This window comes from Monodon monoceros, unplaced genomic scaffold (genome assembly GCF_005190385.1).
Source record: "Monodon monoceros isolate NGI ecotype Baffin Bay Population unplaced genomic scaffold, NGI_Narwhal_1 Super_Scaffold_5, whole genome shotgun sequence".
Classification (NCBI taxonomy): domain Eukaryota; kingdom Metazoa; phylum Chordata; class Mammalia; order Artiodactyla; family Monodontidae; genus Monodon; species Monodon monoceros.
The window spans coordinates 78623781-78648629 of record NW_021703782.1 but is presented as its reverse complement, the minus strand read 5'-3'; the positions used below and the strand labels follow the sequence as shown (position 1 = coordinate 78648629).

Here is a 24849-nt window from a genome sequence, read left to right as displayed (position 1 = left end):
TTTCCAATCCACAGTTTTCAATATATCCCATCACTAATTCCTCCCCATCTCCCCAGGATAGAGGCAGCTCTGTGCAGCAGAAGACATGGGCTCTGGATCAGTCTGGATTGGGCTCTTGAACCCCAGCTCTACCACTTACTAGCAGGGTGGCCTTGGACAAAGGGACTTAACATCTCTGAGCCTCAATTTCCTCATCTATAAAATGGTTTTACAGAGGTATTCCTGAAGAGATGATATACGTGAAGTGCTTGGCATGTGCCCAGCAGGCATTAAGTGAGTGGTAGCCCACTGTCTTTGTTACAGACTTTGGAGAGCCATGGGTTATTGAGGAAAGAGCTTGGTGTGGTCCAGAGCCTTGAGAATTGTCTGGATCTGTCCATGCCCGCAGCTACTCCCCTTTATGGTGGTGGGATTTTAGAATTTATGCAGGCTGCAACTTGAGAAAATCCTGCATTGTTATGACTGAGACTCAAATCACAGGGCTAGAGTCAAATCCAGACTGCCCTTGTTCTGGCTGTGTGACCTTGGGTAAGTCACTTAACCTCCCTGATCTCCCAGTTTTTGATCAGTACCTGAAGATGATGACCACTTCAACAGGCATTCCTTTCTGTCCCCCTCACTGTCCTGCTGACCCCTATCTCTCCCTCCACATCTTCAGACATTATGAGTCGATTACAAGAACCAGAACCTGGTCCAGAACAGTAGCTCTCATACATTAAGTACACTTGAGCAGAAACCTTGGGATATAGGGAACAGAAAGAGACCTTTTACATCACCTGGCCCAATGCCCTGTACAGGTGGAGAAACTGAGACCAGAGAGAGGAAGAAGCTTGTTTGCCTCCCGGCTTCCCATCCAGGCCCTGTTTTTTGGCAGCATTTGCATTGGCCTGAGACAAAGGGCAGGCAGGGGAGAGGGGCCGTCTGCCTCTTTGCTGTCACTACACAGAGGATTTCACATCCTTTCAGGACTGATGGAGGGAAAATGAACTTTCTGCTCAATTAGTGTGCGACGTGTTTTCTCCTTCTAAAAGGTTTAAAGGAAGTGGTGCAATTAGGAGCTCCTCCAACGCCCCGTGCAGGAGACTAAATGAAAACAGTGAACTTCAGAGACAGGTTTGCAGAAACCCCGTCTGACCGTGGAGGTGTCTGGAAGGCAGATGGGGGTGAAGCGCTGGCTGCTGAGGAGGCTGCAACAGCTCAGCGAAGGACTAGGGCAGTGGGAGTAGAACAGAGGCCGTGTCCTGGTAGAATTGAAGAGGGTGAGAAAGAGCGAGAAGTCAGGGGCCTCATCCAGATTCCTGAACAGCTGGGTGAGTGGTGGCACCACCAGCTGCAACATGGACCTGGAATGGTTTTGAAAAACCCAGGAAACTCATCCTAACTCAGCTGCCCAAAACCAGAGGCAAGGGGTGCCCACACTCACACTGCCAACCCATTGTCCAGAGCACCCACCAGCCTGGCAGTGCCCAGCGTGCCTGCTGATGGGCTGGGTTTTCCCTTCCTGACTTGCTGCGTCTCCCCTCCCAGCCAAGCACACGGCATTGCCCTTTGCTCCCCCGAGAGCTCCCTGGTCCCCTCCAGAGTCAGAGCCACCCTGATTACATTTCCAGCTGGTTTTTAATTATCTCATATCAGCCCCCATAAATCTCTCCGTAAGGCTCGCCTGCCATGGGAGGCGTTCCAACTGTTGCCAGGAAGCCTCTTGTGCCCTGGGACAGCTTCCCTTCTGAGGCACTGGGTGGTCTCTTCAAATGAGAAAAATATTTCTTTCCAATCACATTTCTAACATCTTGTTAATAGGACTTATTTAATAATATTTTTGCAAAAGCCATCTGGGAATGGCTTGATTGAGAGGGCATGTGGGGTACAGCAAGGACAGGCCATGGTGACAGATACAGACCTTGTATCTGCCATCAGCAGATACAGCAACATGGAGAAAGATGCAGTCAGGGACCAGAGGACCACGGCCTGAACCCCACTGCTTCCACCAGCCACGAGGGTCACCCAGCAAGTTATTTCACGTCTCTGAGCCTCAGCCCCGAGGCTCAGGGAGATAGCGGAAGGGAAAGCTCTTAGTAAACCCTGAGTGTCTGTATGAATGCAGGTGGTGTTATTTACAGAGCCTTGTGCTTTCCCCGGGGGAGTATTGGGGGTCTTACTTTGCTAACAGCTAGGTACCCCCCCCCCCGGGAAATGCGATCAGCCCCCGCCCAGAGGCATTTGGCGGGGCTGGAAGCAACCAGCTTCATTCAGTAAAATCCCAAGGTTTCCTGTTCCCCATACCTTCAGGCCCTTGCAGCCAGAAGGGTCTTGAATCATCCAGGTCAAGACCCTGGCTTTCGGATGAGGGAAACAGGCACAGGAAGGGAAAAGGACCTTCCCAAGGTCCCGCAGCGAGTTGCTGGCAGAGCCCAGATGTCTCGACTCTCATCCCAGGGTTATTACCCTTCTGAGCCCATAACACTATATTTTCTCTCCCATTTTCTCCATAAACATTCTTGGTATTTGCGGCAGATTTATAAAATTGGATGTCAGATTTTACAGCTCTCGTCTTTATTCCCACAGTTCAAACGCTAAAGCTATAAAAATGATATTTTGCTGTGTATGAGTGTGGGTGTGTCACACTCACACGTGAACACACTTCCATTTTGTGCCTCGAATCTGCCCTTTTCTGAATGAAATTGGGTCCTTTGTAGAGATGTGGATGGATCTAGAGACTATCGTACAGAGTGAAGTAAGTCAGAAAGAGAAAAACAAATATCGTATATTAATGCATATATGTGGAACCTAGAAAAATGGTACAGATGAACCGGTTTGCAGGGCAGAAATAGAGACACAGATGTAGAGAACAAACGTAGGGACACCAAGGGGGGAAAGTGGCGGGGGGTGGGGGTGCGGTGGTGGTGGGATGAATTGGGAGATTGGGATTGACACTTATACACTAATATGTATAAAATAGATAACTAATAACCTGCTGTATAAAAAATTAAATTCAAAAAAAACCCTACGTTTTTCTGGGCAGCCCTCCCCCAGTGAGCAGCCGCCATCCTCCTTCCAGCTAAGGGTGCTTTCTGCCACTTTTAATACCTTTTTTTTTAAGGATTGTTTCACCTAGGAGGAATATCAGAAACAATTGGTTTTGGCAAAGCTGGCTTATTAGAAATGTTTTAATTAGAACTTTTTTTCTTTTTCTATTTTCCTTTTGAAAATCTACACGCTGCTCACGGCCCTGGGCGGCTTGAGGATCAGCTTGTCACATTCTCAGCACAGACTTTCAGGGCAGGGGCAACAGTTCAGCAGTGTAGGTGTCACTGCTGCGTTCCTACCAGACACCAGGCCTTTGACTGGATGGGGAGACAGAGGCACATCAGAGTCTAAGCTTGTAGTCCAGGCACGGGGACAAGAATAGGTGACTACTGTGATGGAGGGAGGTGTAGCAGAGAATGAGTAAGGGAGGAAGGAAGTGAGTCTGACTGGGGGCATCTCAGAAGGCTTCCTGGAGGAGGTGGCATGTGAGCAGGGCCTAGGACGATAATAATGTATTGGGAAGTAACAGAAAGGTAGAAGGATGATTAGGTTTGGTATTAGAGGAGAGGTCTCTGCAGTGTCCCCTCTCCCTGTGGTGCTAACTCCCTGTGGTGCCAACTTTTCAATTGTCCCCTCCACATAAGCCCCCCGTGGCCCAGGTGACTAATAACATTGTGGACAGAGATGTACCTTGTAAACTCTGAAGTCCTAGTCAGCTCTCTCTCTGTCTCCCTACAGCTTCTGCATCTCTGGTCCTCTATCTTTTCCACAATTCCTTCCCACCCCCCAACTTGCCAAAGAGTAGCCACATGCCCCTCATTTCCACCTGACACTAAAGGTGTGTACCCCACCCTGGCTGAACACAGCCTCCCAAGGGAAAATGCATTTACACGGTGCTGGGCAGGCGCTTTGCAGTCCCTGGTACCTGGTGTTAGAAATTGAAGAGGCTTCTGCAGCGTATCCTCTGAGGCAGGTAGAATTGTGCCAGTAACAATGATTAAAAACTTGGGGGGGGGGCAGTATATGAGTTCTGACACAAGTGATGATGAAGCCACTGAGGTGGCAAATGCATGAGGTGGTGTGTGCTGGACACACCCACCTTTCAGATTCACGGTCTCCAAATGGGAGCATAATCCTGTTTTGAGTTCAGATTTTCAGGCTAGAAAAATACTTTCTCCTGTCCTCAATTGTTCCAGTCTTACCCCCTAAAAATCTTCTGTGATGAAACAAGGGTTGACTTTTACTTTTGTGGAAGTTGTGCTTTTAAAAAGCAATCAGTTCCAATAGTAAGTAACTTTTGGGAACTCAATTACTTGCAGCCATGCTGAAAAAAACTGTAATTAACGTGGTCAAACCCTAGCCAAATAATAAAATGAAAGCTTTGTTGTGTATCAAGGCAGAAATCAATTTCATTAGGGAGCAAAGAACCAGAGATTTAATTTTGAGAAAACTCTCCACCCTGTGGACAGAGGTTGTCAAGAAGCTGCCAGAATGAATGCCCAACATGAGAGGATTCGCCCTCCAGAGCCCAGATTACTAAGGGCTGGCAGTGACCTTTCAGAATTACATTTGCAAACCTTCCAAGTGTGGCCACAGCCAGTGGGGCTTTTGCTTCTTAATGTTCTTGGACTGGTGCCCCTTTTGGTTTGGTCAAGAGGTGCATGTTGTCTGCACCCACTGACACTTGCATGCCAATGAGATCCTGTCCCTTGGGATGGGGAGGAGGAAGAAGACAGAGGTGGACTCTGGAGGTCGGAAGACACCAGAAAGGAGTTCAGCGAAGGCTCAGAGTGTCGACATGGTGATGGAGTCGTGTCCAGACAGCAGGGCTAATGGCCAAGTGGGACATACCCACTGGGGACACTGTCCGTTTGCAGGCCAGCATGTGTATGAGAGATTGTGAGCAGCAGGGGGGACCAGGACGAGAGAGGACAGCTGGAGAGGAGCAGCCTCGGGTCTGCGCCTGCTTCTGTATTCCGCTCTCCAGGGGGCCTTCCCAGGGCAGGCAGAGCAGCTGTGACCTGCTGGAATGTGCTAAGTCACATTTCAGCTCAGAACGTAGAAGGACTTTCTCATGGTCAGAGCCATCAAAGGTTGGAAAAAGTTGTACCTGTAAGGAGTAAGCTCCCCAACACGGGATAAGCCACAAAAGCTGAACATTAGATGTGAATATGGACTTTGCATCATCAGGTAGAACGGTGGTTTTCAAACTTGAATGTGCATCGGAATCTCTTGAAGAGCGTATTAAAAGCTGATTCAGGTTCCAGAGAGGCCCAGGGAGTCGCAGGCTTAGCAGATCCCCAGGGACTTTGATGTAGGCATTTTGGGGCACATTTGTAGAAACTCTATATTTGAGAAACCTGCACTCCTCTTCCAACCCTGAAACTCTGGGATGTCTGTAATGAAGGTCAGTCCTTTTGTTTAATATCTGAATAGTCATTCCTTCTTCATTGCATGGTGTGAGCGCCTATGTGCTAAGTTTCAAAGGTTTAGCAGTTTGTGGGACCTCAGTGGTCACCTAGTTCTCTCCCTTTGTTGTATAGGTAGATGGGGAAACTGAGGCCCATGAGGACAGGAGCCAGAGCTGGGACCAGGTCCCTGACATCCAGTGCAGAGCTCTTTTCACTTGCTTTCAGTGACTTTAAGGAATATCATAAAGTCCGCCCCATTTCACAGATGAAGAAACTGAGGCCCAGATCCCCAAGGACTGTTGGGAGCTTTTCCACTGAAAACCACCATCACCATCATTCACATGATGTGCAAAAGGCCCTTGGCCAGGGTGTCTGGGTGGCTTAGAGTCAACTGTGTGCCTTTGAAATTCCAGGGAGGAAGAACGGACCCTCAGGTTAGAGGCAGGACCACTGAGCAAGTAAGTCTGTTTTAGCTTTCAGTTTTTAAAGGCCCTCCTGGATTTTTCCTTCTTTACTTGTTTGAGTAAAACTGTGAGTTGGATCAGGTGCTTTGTGGGCGAGTCCCCTTCTTTGCTGTGCTAATGAATCAGTTGGTCAGTTAGCAAGGGACGCCCCAGCCAGGAAAGGAGTTGGGTCTGGAGGATAGTGAGGGTAAGCACTGTGCTTTAAGGGCAAGGATGAGAATTGGGGTGTGGGGGGATTGCTGCCTTCTTCCCCCTCCCTGCACGCCCACCTCCACCTTCCACCTTCCACCTTGTCACAGGCATTGCTGCCTACTCTGAGCATACAGAGGCTATGGGTAGTGCCCAAGAATCCCCTACAGCGAATGGCACAGGGGCGGGGTAGGGGGGAAGGGGCACATTCTGGGTTCACTGGAGAATGGGAGCAAACCTCCACCCCTTTCTGGCCTTAATGTCATCTGTAAAATAAGAGCAGGGAAACACATGGTCTCAAAAGCCTCTGCTTGGTGTCGGGTCTATCTCGGAAATGTTGGATACAGAGCAATACACACAGTACTGCCATAGACCAGTATTTTTTAAGCAGAGAAGCCTCTTTCCTCATCATTCCCATTCTGTTTTCATGTGGACCCTGCTGTGTAACAATGTGCTTTTGAGAGTGTTGGGAAATACCACTCCATGTTTGGGAAAGTCGATCTCAGGGTCGTAAACACCATGCCCATAGTCACCCAGCGACAGAGCTAGGGCCAGAACCCAGGCCTGCCACCCCAGCCAGGCAGGCTGCCCAGCTGGAGGATGTGGTCCGGCTGCCAACGTGGCCATGAATGGCAGACCAGGCAGACGGGGAGACACGCTCGGTGCTCAGCACGGAGCCAGCAAGGCAAACCAGATGGGCAGCAACTTCTACTCAGGCTCCTGCAGTGCAGGTGGGGACAAAGCCACGTCAGAACCTCTATAGCCTTAGCACCTGCCAAACTTGCTCATGCACCATCCAGCTCGCACCTCAGGATGGTTCTTACGGGTGGGCAGTGAAAACTGCATCCCGCAGATGAGGAAACTGAGGCTCAGAGAGAGGCACAGCTCGGAGTGGCAGAAGGGGACTCAGACCCAGGTCTGGGTCCCGCTGGGTCTGCAGGTGGTGGTCCCTTTGCCCTCGTCTTGCTGTCCTCATCCCGGAGTACTCCCCTCATCTCACTCTCCAGCCTCACCTGGCTCAACCCCAGGTTTCCAGCTCCGCTTTTGCTATAAAAGCCCCTGTGCCCCTGGCCGCTGGTGCTTACCCTTATGGCTGCCTTTGCCCAGTCCCTGTTCTGGACCTTCCTTCAGGTACCGTGTGTTTCCCCTGCACCTGCTGGTTGGTGGTGAAATGGGAGTTGGTCCTTGGAAACAGCCTGGAGCCCTTTGCAGCCCTTTGGCAAATTCTGTGTTGTGTCTTAAGCCCTTAAATAAGGAGCCGGATGAGTAACCTTTATCAGGTGTTCATGCTTCCTTCACACAGGCATTCTCACTTCTCCCTCACAACTACTGTGAGGGTGGACTCTGTTACTCCCATTTCACAGATGAAGGATTTGAGGCATGGGTGACCAGTGAGTTGCCACTGTTGAAATTTGGGGCTGGATTATTCTATGTTGTGGGGTTGTCCTATGCAGCATCCCTGACCTCCACCTGTAGATGCCAGCAGCTCCCCTGTCTCCAGACATTGTCAGATTCCTCCAGGAGGGAGGTACACTCGCCCCAGTTGAGAACCAGTGTTCCAAGAAGAGTATGGGTGGAGAGAGGCTTGTCCTAATAGAAGGAAACCCCCCTCTACCTCACCCCAGGCCTGAATGCATTCTGTTCATCCCGTTGGCACAGATGTTAAGAAGCCTTGCTTTTGCCACTGTGCTGTCTTCAAGCCCGGGGATTCCCTGTACCTGCATGAGAATAGCCGTCCTGCCCTGCCTTAGTCCTCCTGGCCGAGGCTGGCACACCCTCCACACCACTGTGATGTCTCTCATTAGCTTGAAAACTTCAGCACTGGAGGAACCCCCTTTACCTTTTCCAGACGGGGATGCTGAGGCCCAGGGAGAGGGGACCTGCCCAACCAATGACATTAGTGGGATCAGAGTTTGAACCCAGGCATCTGACTTCAGTTCAGCCACCACCATCAACTCCACGTGCTTCAAACACAAAAGGGTCTTTGTGTTCCCGGAAGAGTCCTCTTTCCCCTTCCTAAAGCTCTGAAACATTTCATGTCACCCCTCCCCCTGCCTCCACCTCTCCCCTTACAGTTTTCATGTGCACTTGCTGGAGCCTGAGGACTGCTAGGAACACCGACCAGAGAGACTGCACAAGTCATCCAGCCTGCCCCCATGCATCATTACCCTCCCACTTACACGCCCCCAGTGATGGGAGGCTCACTCCCTCAGCTGTCAGTCTGGATCATTAATATCTTCCTGGTTGACACTTTGTTAGTCTACTCCTGAGAAAATTGCCCCAGATCAGTTCATTTTGACCTATGCTGCCTTGTGTGGCACAAAACAAGTTTATGCCTCTCCATGTTTGCCGTGAGATGCATCTGCCGGCTCTCCTTCTGCCTGGAGATGGCTTTTCATCATGATTTACTGAAGGCCCTCTCCCTGAGCCACCAACTTAGAGCTTGAGAAATGCCCGGGCTTCCTGGGGAGGCTTATCACTGCCAGTGTGCTTATTGAAAGTCTAATTATTTGGTTGTAAATCAAGTTGTTTGGCTCAGCGGTGTTCACATTTAGATGTTTGTTCACCATAACTTGGCGCGTGTGTCTTTGGCTTGTCCCCCTGAAGGCTATTTCGGAAGGCAGTGGGTGGCATGTGACCTCATAAGCCCCTTCCCGCAGCTCCTCAACCCCTAGAACATCTCAGCTGGAAAGGGCCTCCATGCCCCTCACCCCATGCATTGCACAGTTGGAGAACCCCGACACACAGCTAGAAGGACTCACGTCCTGGTCCCCTGGTTCAGAAAGCCCTGGTGTCCTCTCACTGTGACTCAGGCAGGTTGCTTCTCCCTCTGGCCCTTGGTGTTCTCGTGTGTGCAGTGGGTGTCTTGCAGATAATGCCAGCCCTCCCAGCTTCTTTGTGAAGCCACAGGTTGGTCCAGTCCGACGGCAGCGGTGGCAATCACGTTGTACACGTTTGTTCTGCCAGGCTCCCAGGCCCTGTGCTGGTAGTTCACAGCACGTGCAGATGCGAGCCTGACATCCTCAGGAGGTGTCAACCAGGTACCTTTCCGCTGAAGGCCCCCATCACTTGAGATCTGGGTATTTTTTTCCCACAGCGGGCCCAGGGCTCTCCTCAGAACATGCTTCTCTGCAGGCACTCATGAGTGTTTCTGGAGTGGCTTGTTTCACAGATGTGGCGAGGAGTTTCTCTGTAGACACTTACCCAGCAAAATATCCCATCTCCCAGGAGGTCAAAGAGCAGACGTCCCGAATCAGAGCCATCTGCTTGCAGAGGCAGCATTGCCGAGCAGGGGGCGGGGTTATGGCAGGAAGTACCTGTTTTGTAGGCCCCTAGGTGGCCATGGAGGCAGGAGGTATCTTGCCATGGTCACCCTCCAGGCTGGCTCCCTTGGGATGCTCCCTCACCCAAGATCACAGCAGATCAGCATTAGAGCCGGGCCTAGAACGCACCTGTGCCCAGTTAATTCGATACAAACGTCCGTGTCCATCTCCACTCCGACTTGGGTGCACACTTCTGGGGTCAGAAGGACCTGATGGGCTGGTCTCATGCCCTCTCCACGCTGATCACAAGACCTGTGCTTCGAGAGCTCTGAGGGTGAATGCTGGTTGCTGTTGTCATGCTCATGGAGAGCAGGCGACACCTCCCTCCCCTGAGAATCATCCTGCAACCAATTGTTGAGGGCTTTCAGATGCCCAATTTCATCCTTCCTCTTCTCTTAACCAATCTGGCCTCAGGAATCTTTGCACAATGTAAGATTCAACTTTTTAATTAAAATAACCCACAAGAAGAGGAAGAGGGCTTCCCTGGTGGCGCGGTGGTTGAGAGTCTGCCTGCCGATGCAGGGGACACGGCTTCGTGCCCCGGTCCGGGAAGATCCCACATGCCGCAGAGTGGCTGGGCCCGTGAGCCATGGCCGCTGAGCCTGCGCGTCCGGAGCCTGTGCTCCGCAACAGGAGAGGCCACAACAATGAGAGGCCCACGTACCGCAAAAAAAAAAAAAAAGAAGAAGAAGAAGAAGAGGAAGAGGTACAGCTACTTTGAGATCTGCTGGGCCCCAGAGCGGGGAGGGCCTGGGCCCTCAGGAAGATGTGGTTTTAGGAGGGAACTTGTGTCACATTTGTTTTGTTTATCTAGGCCTGGGCAGGGGGCACTGGCTGGCTCTGTACCCTTGAATGATTTCTTGTAGAATCCCAAGGAAAGAAAAAGGTTTGACCCATTCTCCTCTGTGGCTTGCGGCTTCCCTCAAGTGAGACTTCTCTTTCCAATTTGAGAGGCAGGTGCCTTTGTACCCCCTGCAGAGGTGACCCTCTAGGTTCTCCCCATGGCTCTGCCCCTCACTAAGCTGGCTCCTCCTGGGACCAATGCTGACCAGGCAAAGCAGCCACTGTGTCTGGCCTTGAAAGAGGCAGCTTCTACCCAGCTTCTACTCAGGGACCTGGTGGGGTCCCCACCAGCCTGCCCTCTGGAGCTTACAGTCCAGAGAGGAAGATGCTCGGGGCCTCATTTCCTTGGCTCAAAATAGACACTCACTAGATAGCTGCTGGGTGGATGGATGGACAGATGAATGGAGTGCTCAGCTATGCGCCAGGCATGTGCTGAGGGCCCAAAGGGGAATAAGGCTTGACCTGCTGAGAAACGTCCCAGTGAACAGAGTTCCCGACCTCAGGAGCTCACAGAGCTGCAGGGACCTGGACACCTGGATCCGTCTGGTTGGGTGGCTGAGCAGGGGAAGACGAGGCTGCAGTGGTAGTGTCAGGGCCCTGAATGCTTACCACAGGCTTCAAAGTCAGACAGACACAGTGAAATCCTGGTCCCACCGTGTCCCATGGGACAAGGCACACAACCTCCTTCAGCCTTAGTTTCCCCATCAGTAAACAACAGTAGTCACACCAAGCAACTTATCAACCTTGCTGTGGGCTTAAATGAGGTAACGTGTAGCAGTGGCTCAGCTCAGTGCCTGGTGCACAGTGGGGTTCGAGCATTCATTCTGCAGTGGCAGTGGGGAGCCCTGGACGGTTTCGAGCTGAGGGACAGTGTTCTGGGGCATCTCAGTGAAGAGAGCAGCTCCCCAACCACCTTTCAGTAGAGGTAAACCAGAGATCACCTCTGTGTGTGGTTTCCTGTAACCAGGTCCTACATGCTAGTCCCAAAGGGCAATTTCCTTGCCTTCTCCTGCATAAATATTATATGCAAGTATTTTTAAGTCACTTCATTGTGAAAAGAAGCGATTTAACATAACTATTACCCAAGATTCTTCATGAAATATGCATCAAGCAATTAGGTCTAAAAGCAAGAGGTGAGGCCTCGCACCCTGTTCGGGCCAGCAGCTGCAGGCTGAGTGATGTTTTATTAAAGCCCATGATTATGAGACAAGGTGGGGTCTGTTATTAGGCCCAGCGCGCCAGGCACGTTTGATAATCCTGGTGATGAGGACGTGCTTTTTGTGATGATAATGAGCCATTTGAACGCCCTGACAGCCATAGCATCCCCAGCCTCTACCAGCCTTACAAGACTCATTAGTCAGGTCACCCACTGGAGACACCCCTAATTGTGACTTAGCTCTTGCAAGATGTCCTATCAAAGGAGACGGGGCTGACACAGGAGCTTGGCAGGCGGCGGCCTGTCTGAGCTCCCCGGGGACCCATGCCTTCTCAGAAGCAATGATGGGAGGTGGCCTGGGACCCGGCCCACCTGGTCCTAGACGCGTGGGCCCCAGGTTCTTGCCATAACCACAGCTTACCTTGCTGTGTGCCTTGAGCCAGAGTGCTGCTCTCTCTGACCATTTTCCTCCAGGGTACCCCAAGAGGGTGAAACGAGATGGTCCCCAGGTTGCTTCTTGCTCCAAAAGCACTGTCCAGAGCACTGCAGCATCCCTGGGCATGCTGGTTATCTGATGCACCCTCTCTTCTCCCTGGAAAATTTAATCCTTTCTCTTATTGTGCTGCATGTCGTCTTCTAAGTAGAGTTGGGAGTCTTTTTTTTCTTTTTTTTAAATATAAATTTATTTATTTATTTATTTTGGCTGCATTGGGTCTTCGTTGACGCTTGTGGGCTTTCTCTGGTTGTGGCGAGCGGGGGCTACTCTTCGTTGCGGTGCGTGGGCTTCTCGTTGCGGTGGCTTCTCTTGTTGCAGAGCACGGGCTCTAGGCGCACGGGCTTCAGTAGTTGCGGCACGTGGGCTCAGTAGTCGTGGCGCACGGGCTTAGTTGCTCCGTGGCATGTGGGATCTTCCCGGACCAGGGCTCGAACCCATGTCCCCTGCACTGGCAGGCAGATTCTTAACCACTGCGCCACCAGGGAAGCCCCCGAGTTGGGAGTCTTTAAAGCCATCCCTGGCAGCTGTTTTTAAATCTTCAACTGTTATTAGGTGGCACCTCGCTCATGGGGACCTTGTGACCCATCAGGGTATATCACTGCTGCACACCCCGTAGCTATGTGTTGACAAGGCTCTGCCTGACCTTTGCATAAGTCCGGGTTTGATAGATTGTCTCAGAAAGAAATCCTGCTTACCTCGCAGGGCCCACCAACTCCGTGTGATGGTCCCTCCGTGGTTGGGGACTCCGCCGGTCAGGACACACTGTCCCCAATCCCCAGGATGGCCTTTCACTGCTAGCCCCTGTGCTGCTCTGACCCATCATCAGCCCTGCAGGGTGGGTGTCGTGGGGACTGAGGCTTGGAGTCAAGGAGTCACTTGTTCAGGCTCTGATGCCTCTCGCCCAGCACGCGCCTGGCCTCACGTGGAGTGTTGGGGGCTAAGTAGGGCTCTCTCCTGGAGCTGGACAGCACTGAGGTCAGGAGCATGGGCTCTGGGAAAGGCCCACCAGGGAAGGAAGCAGCATCGCCACTGCTGATTGCTGTGTGACCCTGGGTCAGCCACCTCCCATCTGAGTCTCAGTGCTTAGCACATGGCCTGGCTCACAGGAAGTGCCCAGGACACATCGGCCTGAGGGCCATCCGGGCCAGTACCCTGTGACAGCGGCACTGGAGGCCGTGGGCAGCAGTGGAGGGGGTGGGGCGTGAGGCTGCCTCAACCCCTTCCTGCAGGAAGCCCTCACCGTGTGGGCAGCAGATTATGCTCATACACATGGAATCCAGGACCTTAGGCCCAGAAGCACCCTCAGAGGCCGTCCAGTTAGTCTCCCCATGGATCCAGTGGGGGCAGGGAATGAGCCCAGTATGGCCCAAGGAGAGCCTCAGGTCCAGAGAACCAGAGGGTGCAGTGCGTGAGCCCAGGGGGAAGGGCCGTTCCTGCCGGGGCTGCAGGGTGAGGGCCAGCTCTCCCTCTGCCGGGAATGGTCAGGCCCTGGACTCAGGGGTCACGGGCCTGAGTTCTCTGCCTTGGGCTCCGAACTTTGTAACTGCCTGCCCCCTCAGTACAGCCCAGCTCAGGGTTATAAACTAGTGTGTACTGAAATACGAGCGTCAGAAGAACAAACAGTGGGCCTGGAGAGTCAGGAGGGACTGCAGGAAGGTACCAGCCAGCGGCTGCCTGTGTCTGTTGAGGTGGAGGCGTTAGTGTGGAGTTCCTAATATCTGGTGACCTCGCAAGCCCTCGGCCTGGGAACAGAGGAGCTTCAGCTTCTGTCTCTGGCTCTGTCCTCTGTTACCACCATCCCTGCCCACTTCCCTCACTGAATATTTTAAGAAAAACTGGTGTGAAAATACCCCATTAACCCGTATGAGTTATTTTCTTTAACCTCCTTAGAAATTAAATCAGCTCCCCCTGCAACTTCGTACCTGCAGTGCCATGAGAGCTTTGGCGTTCAGACCAGGACACAACTGGTTGCTGTGATCTAACACATCCTGCGCTTTGCAGCCCCAGCTGTAGACTGTGGTACATAAAGCCCAAAATATCACCCCACACAGAGGGCATGACATGTCCAAGGCCACACACACCCGCCCATGTCACTCACCTGCAGCTCCAGCTCTGCTGTCTCCCATACACACCACTTCTCCAGGCAAAGCTGAGCACGTGGCCTCCAAGAATGCAAAGCTTTTTAACTGTCCCCGGTTTTCTTAGCCACACAATTTCAGCCCTGCATTCAAGGAATTACAGCCCTTTCCAGGCCAGCACAGATTTGCCATCTCTCCATGGATGTGGGTAGCAGGTAGCGGAGTCTTCACTCAGAGGGAGTTGCACGTTTTTTCACTTAAGGCGCGCACCTGTTCCTTTCTAACAGCTTAAGCAAGTGTGCCTCCTGCTTCTAGATGTGACAAGGCAATTCTCCAATGAAATGACCCTTCACTGAGGAGCAGAACTTGCCACAGGCTCTGTAATTAGAACATTGTCAGCCTTAAAAAATCTTGATTTAAATTTCAGTTCTTTACAGGAATTATTCTCTCTTGAAACATAATTGCACTCCGAACGATTTCCTTTAAGCTAAGGGTGACATCTCTAAATACGTTATTATGAGCTGCTGTATTGCTCAGTGCTTGCACTTCATTAAGCATTTGCTCTGCTCATTTGAAAATGGTCCTGGAGTCCAAATTGACGCATTAATAGAGCAGGCGCCGGTAAGCGTGTGGAACCCGGTCCTGGATGGAAGAGATGTGGGAACAGCTGAAGCAAGAAGAATCAAAGCTCAGAAGGACTACAAACTGCAAACCTGTGTCCACACGGAGCTCTCGGCCTTGCCTGGGGTGGGCCTGGTCTCCTAGGAGCCGGGCCTCTAGGGCTGCTCACAAGTTATCGGTGCCCAAGGATGGGCTCTGGAGAAGGCGCAGGAGGTCAGAGCCCCAGCTTTCTCACTAAGTGACGCACCTTCAGTAAATTTGGACTGTGCTTTGGAAACCAAGCATCCACAAGTGTGGTGGCTAAATCTTGGAGCTGAGTGAGCAGGGAAAGGGCAGCCTGAGCACAGGCAGGTTGATGGAGGGGTTAGCGACCCGATGTGGCCAGAGTCCTGGGTGGGAGGCGGGAGAGGTCTGCTAGGGCCGGGTGGAAACAACACCCCACCCAGCATGCTGGTGCAGCTGGCAAGCTGCGAGGGTCACGGACATAGGGCTCTGCTCTGACCTCCGAGGAACCCACCCACTACCCATTTCGGAGGATGCTGAGCATGGTGGGCACAGAGCCTGCGCACTCCTCTGGAGCTCTCAGCGGAATTGAGAAGATGGACAAGTAATCACAGTTCAGGAAGGCAAGTGCTGATGGAGGCGTTATATCCTCGGTGCAGCTGGAAGAAGGAAGGAGCTCTGCCAGTGGGAACCTGGAAGACTTCCTGGCAGAGGAAACACTACACCTGGACCTTGGAGAAGGAGGCAGGCAGGTTTTACTGAGCAGAGAGAGGAAGCACAGACAGGAGAGTGCCTGCATTGGGGCAAAGCTGGGGAGCACACATTCTCCCTAGATTCTATTGGCTTAAACCAGTCACGTGACTACAGTGGATACAAGGGAGGCTGGGAAATGTAGTCCCTGGCTTGGCAGTTCCATACTGCTGAAGAGAGAGCATCAGTTTTTGGAAAACAGCTCGCCTGTCATCCTGCCACACACTGTTTCCTACTCTGTAAAGTGGGGGTGATGACCCCTGTCCTGCCTACTTGTCAGGGCATTGGGGACTTAAACATTGTGCCTGCAGGGCAAGGCTTAAATTCTCATCTGCATCAGTAATAGGAAGAGGGGCCAAGTTTGGGGGCTTCTTTGTTTTCCTGAGGAAGTCCCTCAAAGCTCCTGAGGTCGAAAGACTCTCCTACAGTGTTTGCTGCTGATTCCCTGTCTGCTGCTGGGATTGAGGGGGCTCTTAGGTGCAGCTGCATTTCAGCCGGTCCTGGGCTCTGTTCCTGGCTGGGAGAGGTGCAGCTCAAGTCTGCTTCTTGGCTGGGATCTCTTCTGTCCGGGGCAGCAAGGAATCTTCACACCTTAGCAGGAATATGGCCAGAGGGAGAGTTCTCTTGGATAATGAGTGTGAATTCATGACACACCTCGGTTCAGAGCAAAAGTGAGTAGCTCTCTAGGAATTGCTTTCCTGATTGATCTTGGGCCTTCATCATTCTGCACATCCTAATAATCTCTGCACTTTGTTCACAGGAGCAACCAGGGCTTCATGCACATGAAACTGGCCAAAACCAAAGAGAAATACGTCCTGGGTCAGAACAGCCCCCCGTTCGACAGTGTCCCAGAAGTCATCCACTACTACACCACCAGAAAGCTGCCCATCAAAGGGGCCGAGCACTTGTCCCTCCTCTACCCCGTGGCTGTGCGGACCCTGTGAGCCCCTCCCTGCCCTGTGACAGGGCCCAGACGTGGAGGAGCCGGTGGCCCCTGCCGACCCGCCCGGCCGCTGTTGCCAGCCGTGTCCAGTTTGTGTCGTGTGTATGGTACTAGCACACCACTGCATGTCTCTAGAATGCTGTTGCCACTCATGGGGGCTGGAGAAGGCCTGGATAAAGACTGAGGGACGGCCAGCCCGCCACCGCAGCCCCCTCCCCCAACCCCTCTTCGAGTTTCTGTGAATTAAAATATTTGCAAATCCAAAGAGATGCCTTCCAGGATGAACAAAGGAGAGCAGCTCCGAGGGGCGGGGCGGGAGCTCCCGGGGTTGCGGCTCTTTGTTCTCCAGCCGTCAGGAATTCACACCTGTGTACGGGGTGCAGTTTTCCCACCAGGGCCCCACTGGTGCTGGGAGCCAAATGCTGGTGCTTTGAGAGCCCTGAAGGCCCTGGGAATCCCGCCTCCCCTCTGGTGTGTGTGTGTCAGCATGTGTGTGCGAGTGTGAGCACATACGTGGGAGAACATGGCCACACACAGATAGAAGCCCACTAATCCACTTTTAGTCATTCAGTGTGATCATTAGGAGATCTCCAAGGAATCATTGTGCAGTCAAGCAAAGGATTCAATTATTTATGAATAGGGTGTGTAAATAAAATAGTCATTTAATATATATTCTTATCCCTTTTTTTAATATACTGCAGTGGGTCTCTGGGGGGGCCAGTGATTACCTGCGGGTTTCGTCCCCAGAGCAAGGTGTGTCCCCTCTGGGCACGTGGGAAGGAGGCAGAGCCCCCAGCTCAGGGCTGAGGCAGCCGATGGGGCAGAGGGATTTGCTTTGCCCCCTGAGAGTCAAGCTGCAGGAAGGGGCATTCAGGCTCCAGCAATGGTAGCCTCAAATGTTGACTCAGCACCCACGCTCCCCCTTCTGCCCACAGCAATGCAGTGATGGCAGGTCTGTGTTAACCCCTCAGGTGCACAGCACCCAGCAGTGCATAAAGGGCTCTCCCCATTAACTGGGGTCACTGCTACCCTGTGAGGCATTTAACATGTGGGGAAAAGGAGGCTCAGAGAGGGAAAGTACCTTGTCTAAGTTAACACAGCCCATAAGCAGAGGATGTTCTAGAGCCAGTGCTTTGGCTCTACATGGCCTTGCTGTCACCCTGGGAGAAGGCAAATCCTGACCTCTCAGGGGACATGGAGCCAGAGCTCCTGGTCGTCCGCACTGCCTCCACACAGATAAGAACACCCGCACACACACTCCCACACTCCACCCCTATCTAGCCCCTGCCCTTGACAGGAGCGGGGGTCTTGCTCACATAGCGCAGACCCTCAGTGAGATTGCTGTCACTCAGTTCCCCTTCCTTTCCCTCCCACCCACCTACCACCGCACCATGCATGTTAAATGCAGTGGAAGAAAGAGAAGAATCCCACCCAGCAGCATGAAAGGCATGGCTTCCATCCACTGAAGGAGGTGCAAGGGATCCAGAGAGAGCACAAGTGTCAGCGCCTTCGCCAAGCACACGTCGGTCTGCCTGCCAGTGGTCTGAGCACAATGGAATTTCGGTGACCATCGTCCCCAGCAGGAGGGGGCTGAACCGAGTTTGAACATCACCAGCACTGCCAGGCCTTCCACGATGCTTCAGACTCACCGTTCACATTAGAGACAGAGGCCCAGCGAGGAGAGAGGACTTGCCCCGGCCGCCTGTCAAGCCAGGGCAGGGCAGGACTAGAATCCGTGCCCCTTTAGGTGGCTGCTGTGGATTTTAGTGGGTTGTGGCCAAAGCTGTTTCCTTGGCATCTGCTTCCTGCCCAGTCCAACTCTTGGGTCAGCCTCCCGAGTCCTCGTCTCAGTCCGGGCAGCCCGAGACCCTCCCATCCATGGATCCCACAGCCCGTCCACCTCATGGTTGCCTCATTGCCTGTGGCCTGGGTCTAGTCTCCAAAGCCTCAATCCTGACCTTTTACCCGCTTTGCGTTTTCCAAAACATCCTTTAAGGCAGGAGTACCTGGAATGATTCACGCTTTCCTCTTTATTTATTTATTTTTCTGGTGAGTGAGAAGATGAGTGAGGAGTTGGCACTTATCCAAACAGAGGTGCCGAAGGAGACTGGATCCCAAGGATCCAGTTAGACGTTGGGGACGAGGAAGGCTGCCCATGGAGCTGGGGGTGGGGTGGATTTTGAATTAGTGCCTCATCCTCCAGCAAGTGCAGATTCCCACAGGGCCCTTCCTGAGGCCGCAGGTGGGGCAGTGCAGGAGCCCACGACCCTTCTCAGTGGACAGTCTTCAGAGCAGACCTCTCCTCAGAAGAGGCTCTGCCTGTGGTCTGAGGAAAACCGAGGCTGCTTCGCCCTCTGGTCTTGCCTTTGCTCTTTTAAGGGATTCCTGGGCCCTCCCTCCTTCCCCTGCCTTCGTCTTCCTGAAGTTTCCCTGGGAGGCCCAACCGGCAGCTCCCCATTGGGACTGAGGCCGGCAGAGGAGCCAGCTTACAGGATGGGAGCTGCTAAAAGGAATTTTTTTCCTTAATTTTATGAACCTCTCCCTCTTCTTCCTCTAATTGTGACCGTTTCCTCTGTCGGCGTGTATTCATGTTTTCTTGGACATCTAACAATTGAAACAGCTTTTCCCTTTCAGAAACACTCACATTCAGGTTACTGGCGTTGGTTGGGGTTTTGTTTTGGCTTTTTTTTTTTTTTTCATCTGCTGCCAATTAATGGGGGAAAAAATGAGCTGGATTTCTTTGAGGGAAAAAAAAAAAGCTCCCTGCCACACAATATCTCGCCTCAGCATTTTGTCTCAGAACACAACCTCTAGCCCCTAACAGGCTGCATTGCTCAGAGCCACAGGACTGTCGGGTTTTTTCCCCTTTCTTTCCCTCCGTCGCTGGCTTTATTATTGACCATAATGCCCCGACCACTTCAGCAGTAATGTCCTTGAGCACTGAGGAGTCAGGGCCTTTTGGGCAGTGCCCCGCCCGCCCCAGAACAAGATGACAGCCCAGAAAGAAAGGAGGCTTTGTGGGGAGAGATGGCCCACCTGCCTGTCAGGAGAGAGGCTCACAGAGCACCTCTTCTAAAGAAAATGGTGAAAAGGCTCCTCTTCAGGAAACTCAGCCAATCCCAGCTGAGCTGTGCCTCCCCTCCCAGGGCAGTTCCAGGCTGGTGCCCCTCAGTGGCCAGCGGGTGAGCAGAGGGGAATCATGATGTAACTTCCAGGAAGGGCCTGGCATCAACAGGTGGAGCCCTTGGCAGACGCTCTGCTTCTCCTACAGTCACAGGACCCGGAGATTGCCTTTTTAAGATTTGGAACACCGAGCTCTGGCTGGCTTCAGGGAAGTGCTTGCTGTCACTTGACCAAGGGCCCAGCAGGGACAGACATCCGGGCTTACCATGTGCTCTCACAGACCCCAGGGACAGTGCGTGCAAAAGTGGGCAGACAGGGCAGGCTGGCATTTAGAGTTGGCCCATCGATGCTCATGAAGGGTCCTGGCTGGATCAGATGGTCATCCAGCAAACTGCCATGTCATCCAGCAAACCGATACCTTCCAGAATCGATTACCGGCAAAGACAAATGGGGCAAGTTGTCCGGTGGAGCCAGCACAGCCCAGGGCTGTAGATGCAGGAGCACCTTCCAGAACCCCCCAGAGACCCACTCAGGTATCCCCTAGGCACTGACAGCCCCCAGCCCCTCCCCTTTCCTCAGGGCTGTTGTGTCACTGCCAGGAGCCTTGGGACTGCCACCTACTGCGAAAAAGTGTCCTGTAAAGATCTACTGATACAATAATTCTGTGCGATAAGCTGTATAATGTATATTTAATGTGAAGCTTTTAATATACAAGTGTCTTGTTTAAATGTACCTCACTGAGCATGCATGTTTTATTTCCTTAAAATGCAAACGTGTGCCCCAGGATCTAGTTTGATTGCCGCCTTCTCGCAGAAGCTGAAGTTCTGCCATCATCCCCCAAAGGTGGATCTTACAAGAAGAAGGAACCTTCCTGCTTCCTAATTAGGAGGAAGCTAGAGCCCTAGTGAGCTTGTTAAATGGAAACACATTAATTTGTTCAGCAAACATTTGTTGAGTGCCTACCCATCCTTGGGCCTGGTGGATACAGAGGAGAATAGGACCCAACCCCTACCCTCAGGAAGTTTCCAGTGTGGCGGAAAAACAAACAGGCAACTTACACGTGATGTAATAGACGGGGGCCGTGCGTGCCCAGATGAGGGGGAGTTGAATCTGCTTGCATCTGAGGAACAAGTTGGGCCTTGGCGGATGAGTGAGGAGCCTGGAAGCCTGGTGTTCCCGGCAGGTGGGGGGATGATCGGGGGAGTCAGATAGGCCTGGTGTGGCACAGCCTGCATGGTAGGAGATGGCAAGGTCTCTGGGCCTCCAAGGGCTTCATCCGGTGGAGGCAGAAGAACAGAGCAGGGCAAGGGGAGGGGCGTTAATCCCCTTGTGGCAGGAAGCCATTTTTGGTCTCCCTGAAGACTAGGAGATGCTGGCCTGTTTCCTGGAGAGCGGCAGGCAGGGAGTGACGGGCACACTGTTTCCCATTGTGTGCTCTCATGCCATCATCATGATGATGTCCTTATGCAGCCTGAGCAGGACGGTCTGTAGCCCAAGCCCCTTCCTCACACACAGGTCAGCACCTGAGGAGGCATAGGGACCCCCGGCTTGCCTGGAAGCCTGCTCTGGAGTGGAGGCCGACCCCCACCTGGCCCTGGAGGAACTCACTGCCTCTCCCTCTCTCCCAAGGTTGTGGCCCGCTGTGCCCCAGTGGGCCTCTTCCTCCCCCACTACCCCCAAGTCTCAGGCTTCGATTCCATATTCCAGTAACCCAGACAGAATCCACACCTCCAACTCCTAAGCCCCTCAGAGCACGCCCCCCACCACAGCACACACACACACACACACACGCACACACACACACACACACACACACACGGCTCCCTGTTCAAGGGACGGCAAAGCCTGGCATGTTCCTGGGCCCACCAGGCCGATGCCAGTGCTCTGTGACCAGGAATATTTCCTGAAGAGAGGAGAAAAATGTCTCTGGTGGTCACTTTTTTGTTTGGGAGAGTTTTTTATTTCCGTTTTGGTTCAATTTAACAAACATGGAGCATGAAACAGGGCCTGGAACGAGCTGGTGACCTGGAGCAGGAAGCTGAGCACAGGAAACATCTTCCTCAACTAGTCGACAGGAAGTGGTGGACGACCTGCCCTCCCTCATCTATGCACAGAGACCAAGCGGCGTGGGCCAGAAACTGAGGTTCAGAGAGGGATAGGAGGTTGCTCAAAGACACACAGCAAGTCCATCTCCACATACCACTGGTGCTTGAGGGTGGCCAGCTCAGAGGGTTACCCTGGCCAGTGCAGCAGCTCTGGGAAGACTGGGGTAGGGGTGGGGATTCTTCTAGGACAGAGTTTATGAAGCAGTTCCTTCTCTCTTGCTCCCTCCTGAGTGGGAGCGTCCCAGCCTGCAGTGATTAGTATCATCTCTGGCTTTGGGGGACAGTTTTGAAGAGGCCATGATCTGACTGGGTGGCAGGATGTCACCAGTGTGGTTCTGGCTCCCTCATGTGGTTCTCTTCAGCATTGCAGCCAGTCTCAGGGGGAGGGGAAGGCAGCTCTTAAGTCACTTGGCCTGTTACACAGACAGAAACTGAAGCCCAGGCTCATATCCTAACTCCATCCTTTCCAGCTGTGTGACGTGGGCAATGTGCAAAAAGCTTCCATTTCCTCCACCGTAAAATGGCACGAGAAGTGACCTCACGGGTTATTGCAAAGATTACACACAGCCTTGGATGAACGCCCTTCGCATGCCTGAGTTTTCGTCAAACTTCAGACAACGTCAGCTACGATGAGAACAAGGTGAGCTTTCATAGGAAAGGCAGGGGTCATTACAGGCACAGGATTTCAAAGGAAAGAGGGTCTGGGGTTCCAGGAAGGCTGGGGCATTTTAGGAGGTGAAAGAGGAGTCCACTTTACAAATTAAAAATGCCCCAGCTCTATTGAACATCATGAAGGATCAGCGTTCAAGATCCTTTTCCTCTCCAGACTGAAGTCCAGAGCGCCTCTCTCCATTCCCCTACCGCGCATCTTCTGCTGTCCCATCTTTATTTATTTAAATTAATGCTAACATACTAGACTATTTAAACAATAAGCAGGTGTTGTGTTTACTATTTAAATAATTGTCACATCTGTTTATTTCAATATTAAACCTATTTATTGTCTTTATTGTTTAAGCATCAAATCCATGCAGTGTCTTTACTGTTTAAATATTAAACACATATCATGTTCATTATTTGTCTGTCTCCATCCACTAGAATGTAGACTCCATACAAGCAGGGGTCTAGGAGAGCTCCTGGCACATAGCGGGTGCTCAATAAGTATTTGTTAAATGATTTAACAATGGTAAAAGTTCCCATTTACAGCGGGCTTACTGTGTGTGCCCTACACATTGTGCACACACCGGTCCCCCACCATGAGAGCAGGTGAGAAACTGAGGCTTAGAAGGTGAAGTGGCTGCTGGGAAAAGCATTAGTTCAGTTTAGTGGTGGGGGCCCTGCGTTCCTGCTCTGTACCTCACACCCCAGAGGACAGTCACAGCCCAAAGGTTAGCAGGATCGAGAGGGAACTACAGAGTCCCTTCTTCCCAGAAAAAAAGAGAAGGGTGACATATAGAGCTTCGGGTGACATATTCCCTGAGCCTCCATTGCCCCCTCCATGCCCCCCATGTGAAGGAGAATGAGCATCCGTCGTGCTGTGTCTGCCATCGGGAAAGCCTCCCTCAGGGAGGCAGAAGGTGGGTTCAGGAAGGATCCTCATTCTGAAGTGGGGATATTGAGGCTCTGAGAGAGGGAGAGCTTTGCCCCAGGTACAAAACCAGGAAGTGGTGGTTCTAGGATTCAAACCCAGGTCTGCTGACCTTGCAACATGCCACGTCTAGTTCAGTGCATCCTACCTTTGCCTCGTCATATAGTTCACGTGGGCCTCTTGTAAATTACAAACTCCTAAGCCCTTCTGGGAGATTTTGAGTCAGTAGGTCTTGGGTGGGCGCCAGGAACCTGTGTTGGTAACAAGCTCCTCAGGTGCCTTATGATTAGAGAGTCCTGTGTAAAGGGCCAGTCTCCCCACTGCCCTGCAGCTCACCATCCACAGATCCTTCCCCAAGGGCCAGGCAGCAGTTCTCAACAGTGCTTCTGTTCACAAAAATGGTGGAGGCGGTGCAGTCCCAGCCTCACCTCTTGATACATACTCAGCTCAAGCAGGTCACAGGACTTCCCTGAGCACACAAATGATGTGTAAACCAGAGGGAATAACTATCAAGTAACTGCTTGGAAGACCCAAAGACTATTGTGCAAATGTTTGATGTTGTTTTATTGACTCAGCCCGTGCTAGATAAAAATGTGTTTGTATTTCACAAGTATGTGTCACTTAGATACCAAGTAAAGTGTCCCAGGATCCCACCCAGAGGTCAGCAATTGTTCTGAGCCCTGAGAGCTACCAGGGGGCATAGGCTCTGCCCGTAGGTGTGCCTGGGACAAAGGCAAAGTTGGGGAACAGGAATGAGGTCAGGGAGAATGAGAAACCTGGTGTCTCCTTCCTTACACACATCCTCCCATCCCATGCTTCTTCTGGAGCCCACCTTGTTTTAAGTCCTAGTCATGCTTTATGGGTCACCTCTTCCAGGTAGCCTTCCCTGATTGCAGCTAGTGCATTTTCGCTCTTCTCTGCGCACTCACAGCACTTGGTATATGTCTGTTTCAAGCCCTGATCATTTCTCCTTAGGACTAGAGCCCAGTTTCCTCTCTGGGCTGCAGGCTTATTCACGCACACATTCCTGAGCCCTGCAGGTCCCTGGGTTTCAAACTTTAGGTTACTATTATGGGTCAGGGTATCAGTTTAGAACTGTTGCTTCCCAAAGAGTTTGAGAAGAACTGCCTGAGGCTTGTGTTGGAGCTAGAGAGGCCAACTGGCCTCTCCCCCGGAAATTCTGACTTCATAGTAGGTCTGCTAGAATCTAGCTTTTCAATCTGTAAAGTGCATACGAGTCACAAAGGATAGCACTGTGGGGCAGCTCTGTGTCAGGTAGTTAGGTCAGGAAAAGCAGCAAGAAGCCTCTGTGTAAGCTGAGCAATGAAGGGTGAACAGGACTTTGCCATGAAGCAGGCAGAGCCTTTGAGGCACAGAGGACATTGTAAAAGAATGCAGGGACGTGAACCAGCAGTGGCTGGCCTGTGGCTGGAGCCTGGGGGTGTGAAGGGGAGTGGCTGAAAAGGGAAAGGAAGGTCACTGACCCCTTGCTAGGGAAAGACTGCTGGTGACCTTATCTGGGCAGAGCCACTCACAGTAGCCAAGGCTCCACCGATGACAGCTTGCGTAAAGCTGTTTATGTGGACATAAGGGCCCACGGAGCCTGAGTGCACTAGACAAGTTTCTAGAAAGCATTTTTGTGGGAGGGGGAGGGGAAGTAGAGGGTGCTTAAGCAAAGATCCAACAGCAACATTCCCATGGCCCTTTTCCTAAGAACCCAGACCCTCTCCAC

General features: G+C 52.2%; 1 protein-coding gene across 1 annotated transcript in view; it reads left to right on the top strand.

Annotated features, from left to right (window-relative positions):
• SHB (SH2 domain containing adaptor protein B) overlaps window positions 1-20136 on the top strand; it is a 137856-nt gene extending 117720 nt beyond the window's left edge. Inside the window, exon 6 of the mRNA XM_029201531.1 lies at window positions 16122-20136. Coding sequence (XP_029057364.1) covers window positions 16122-16305 — 184 coding nt within the window. The 3' untranslated portion in view covers window positions 16306-20136. The remainder of the gene's footprint in view (window positions 1-16121) is intronic.
• The last annotated feature ends 4713 nt before the right edge of the window (window positions 20137-24849 follow it).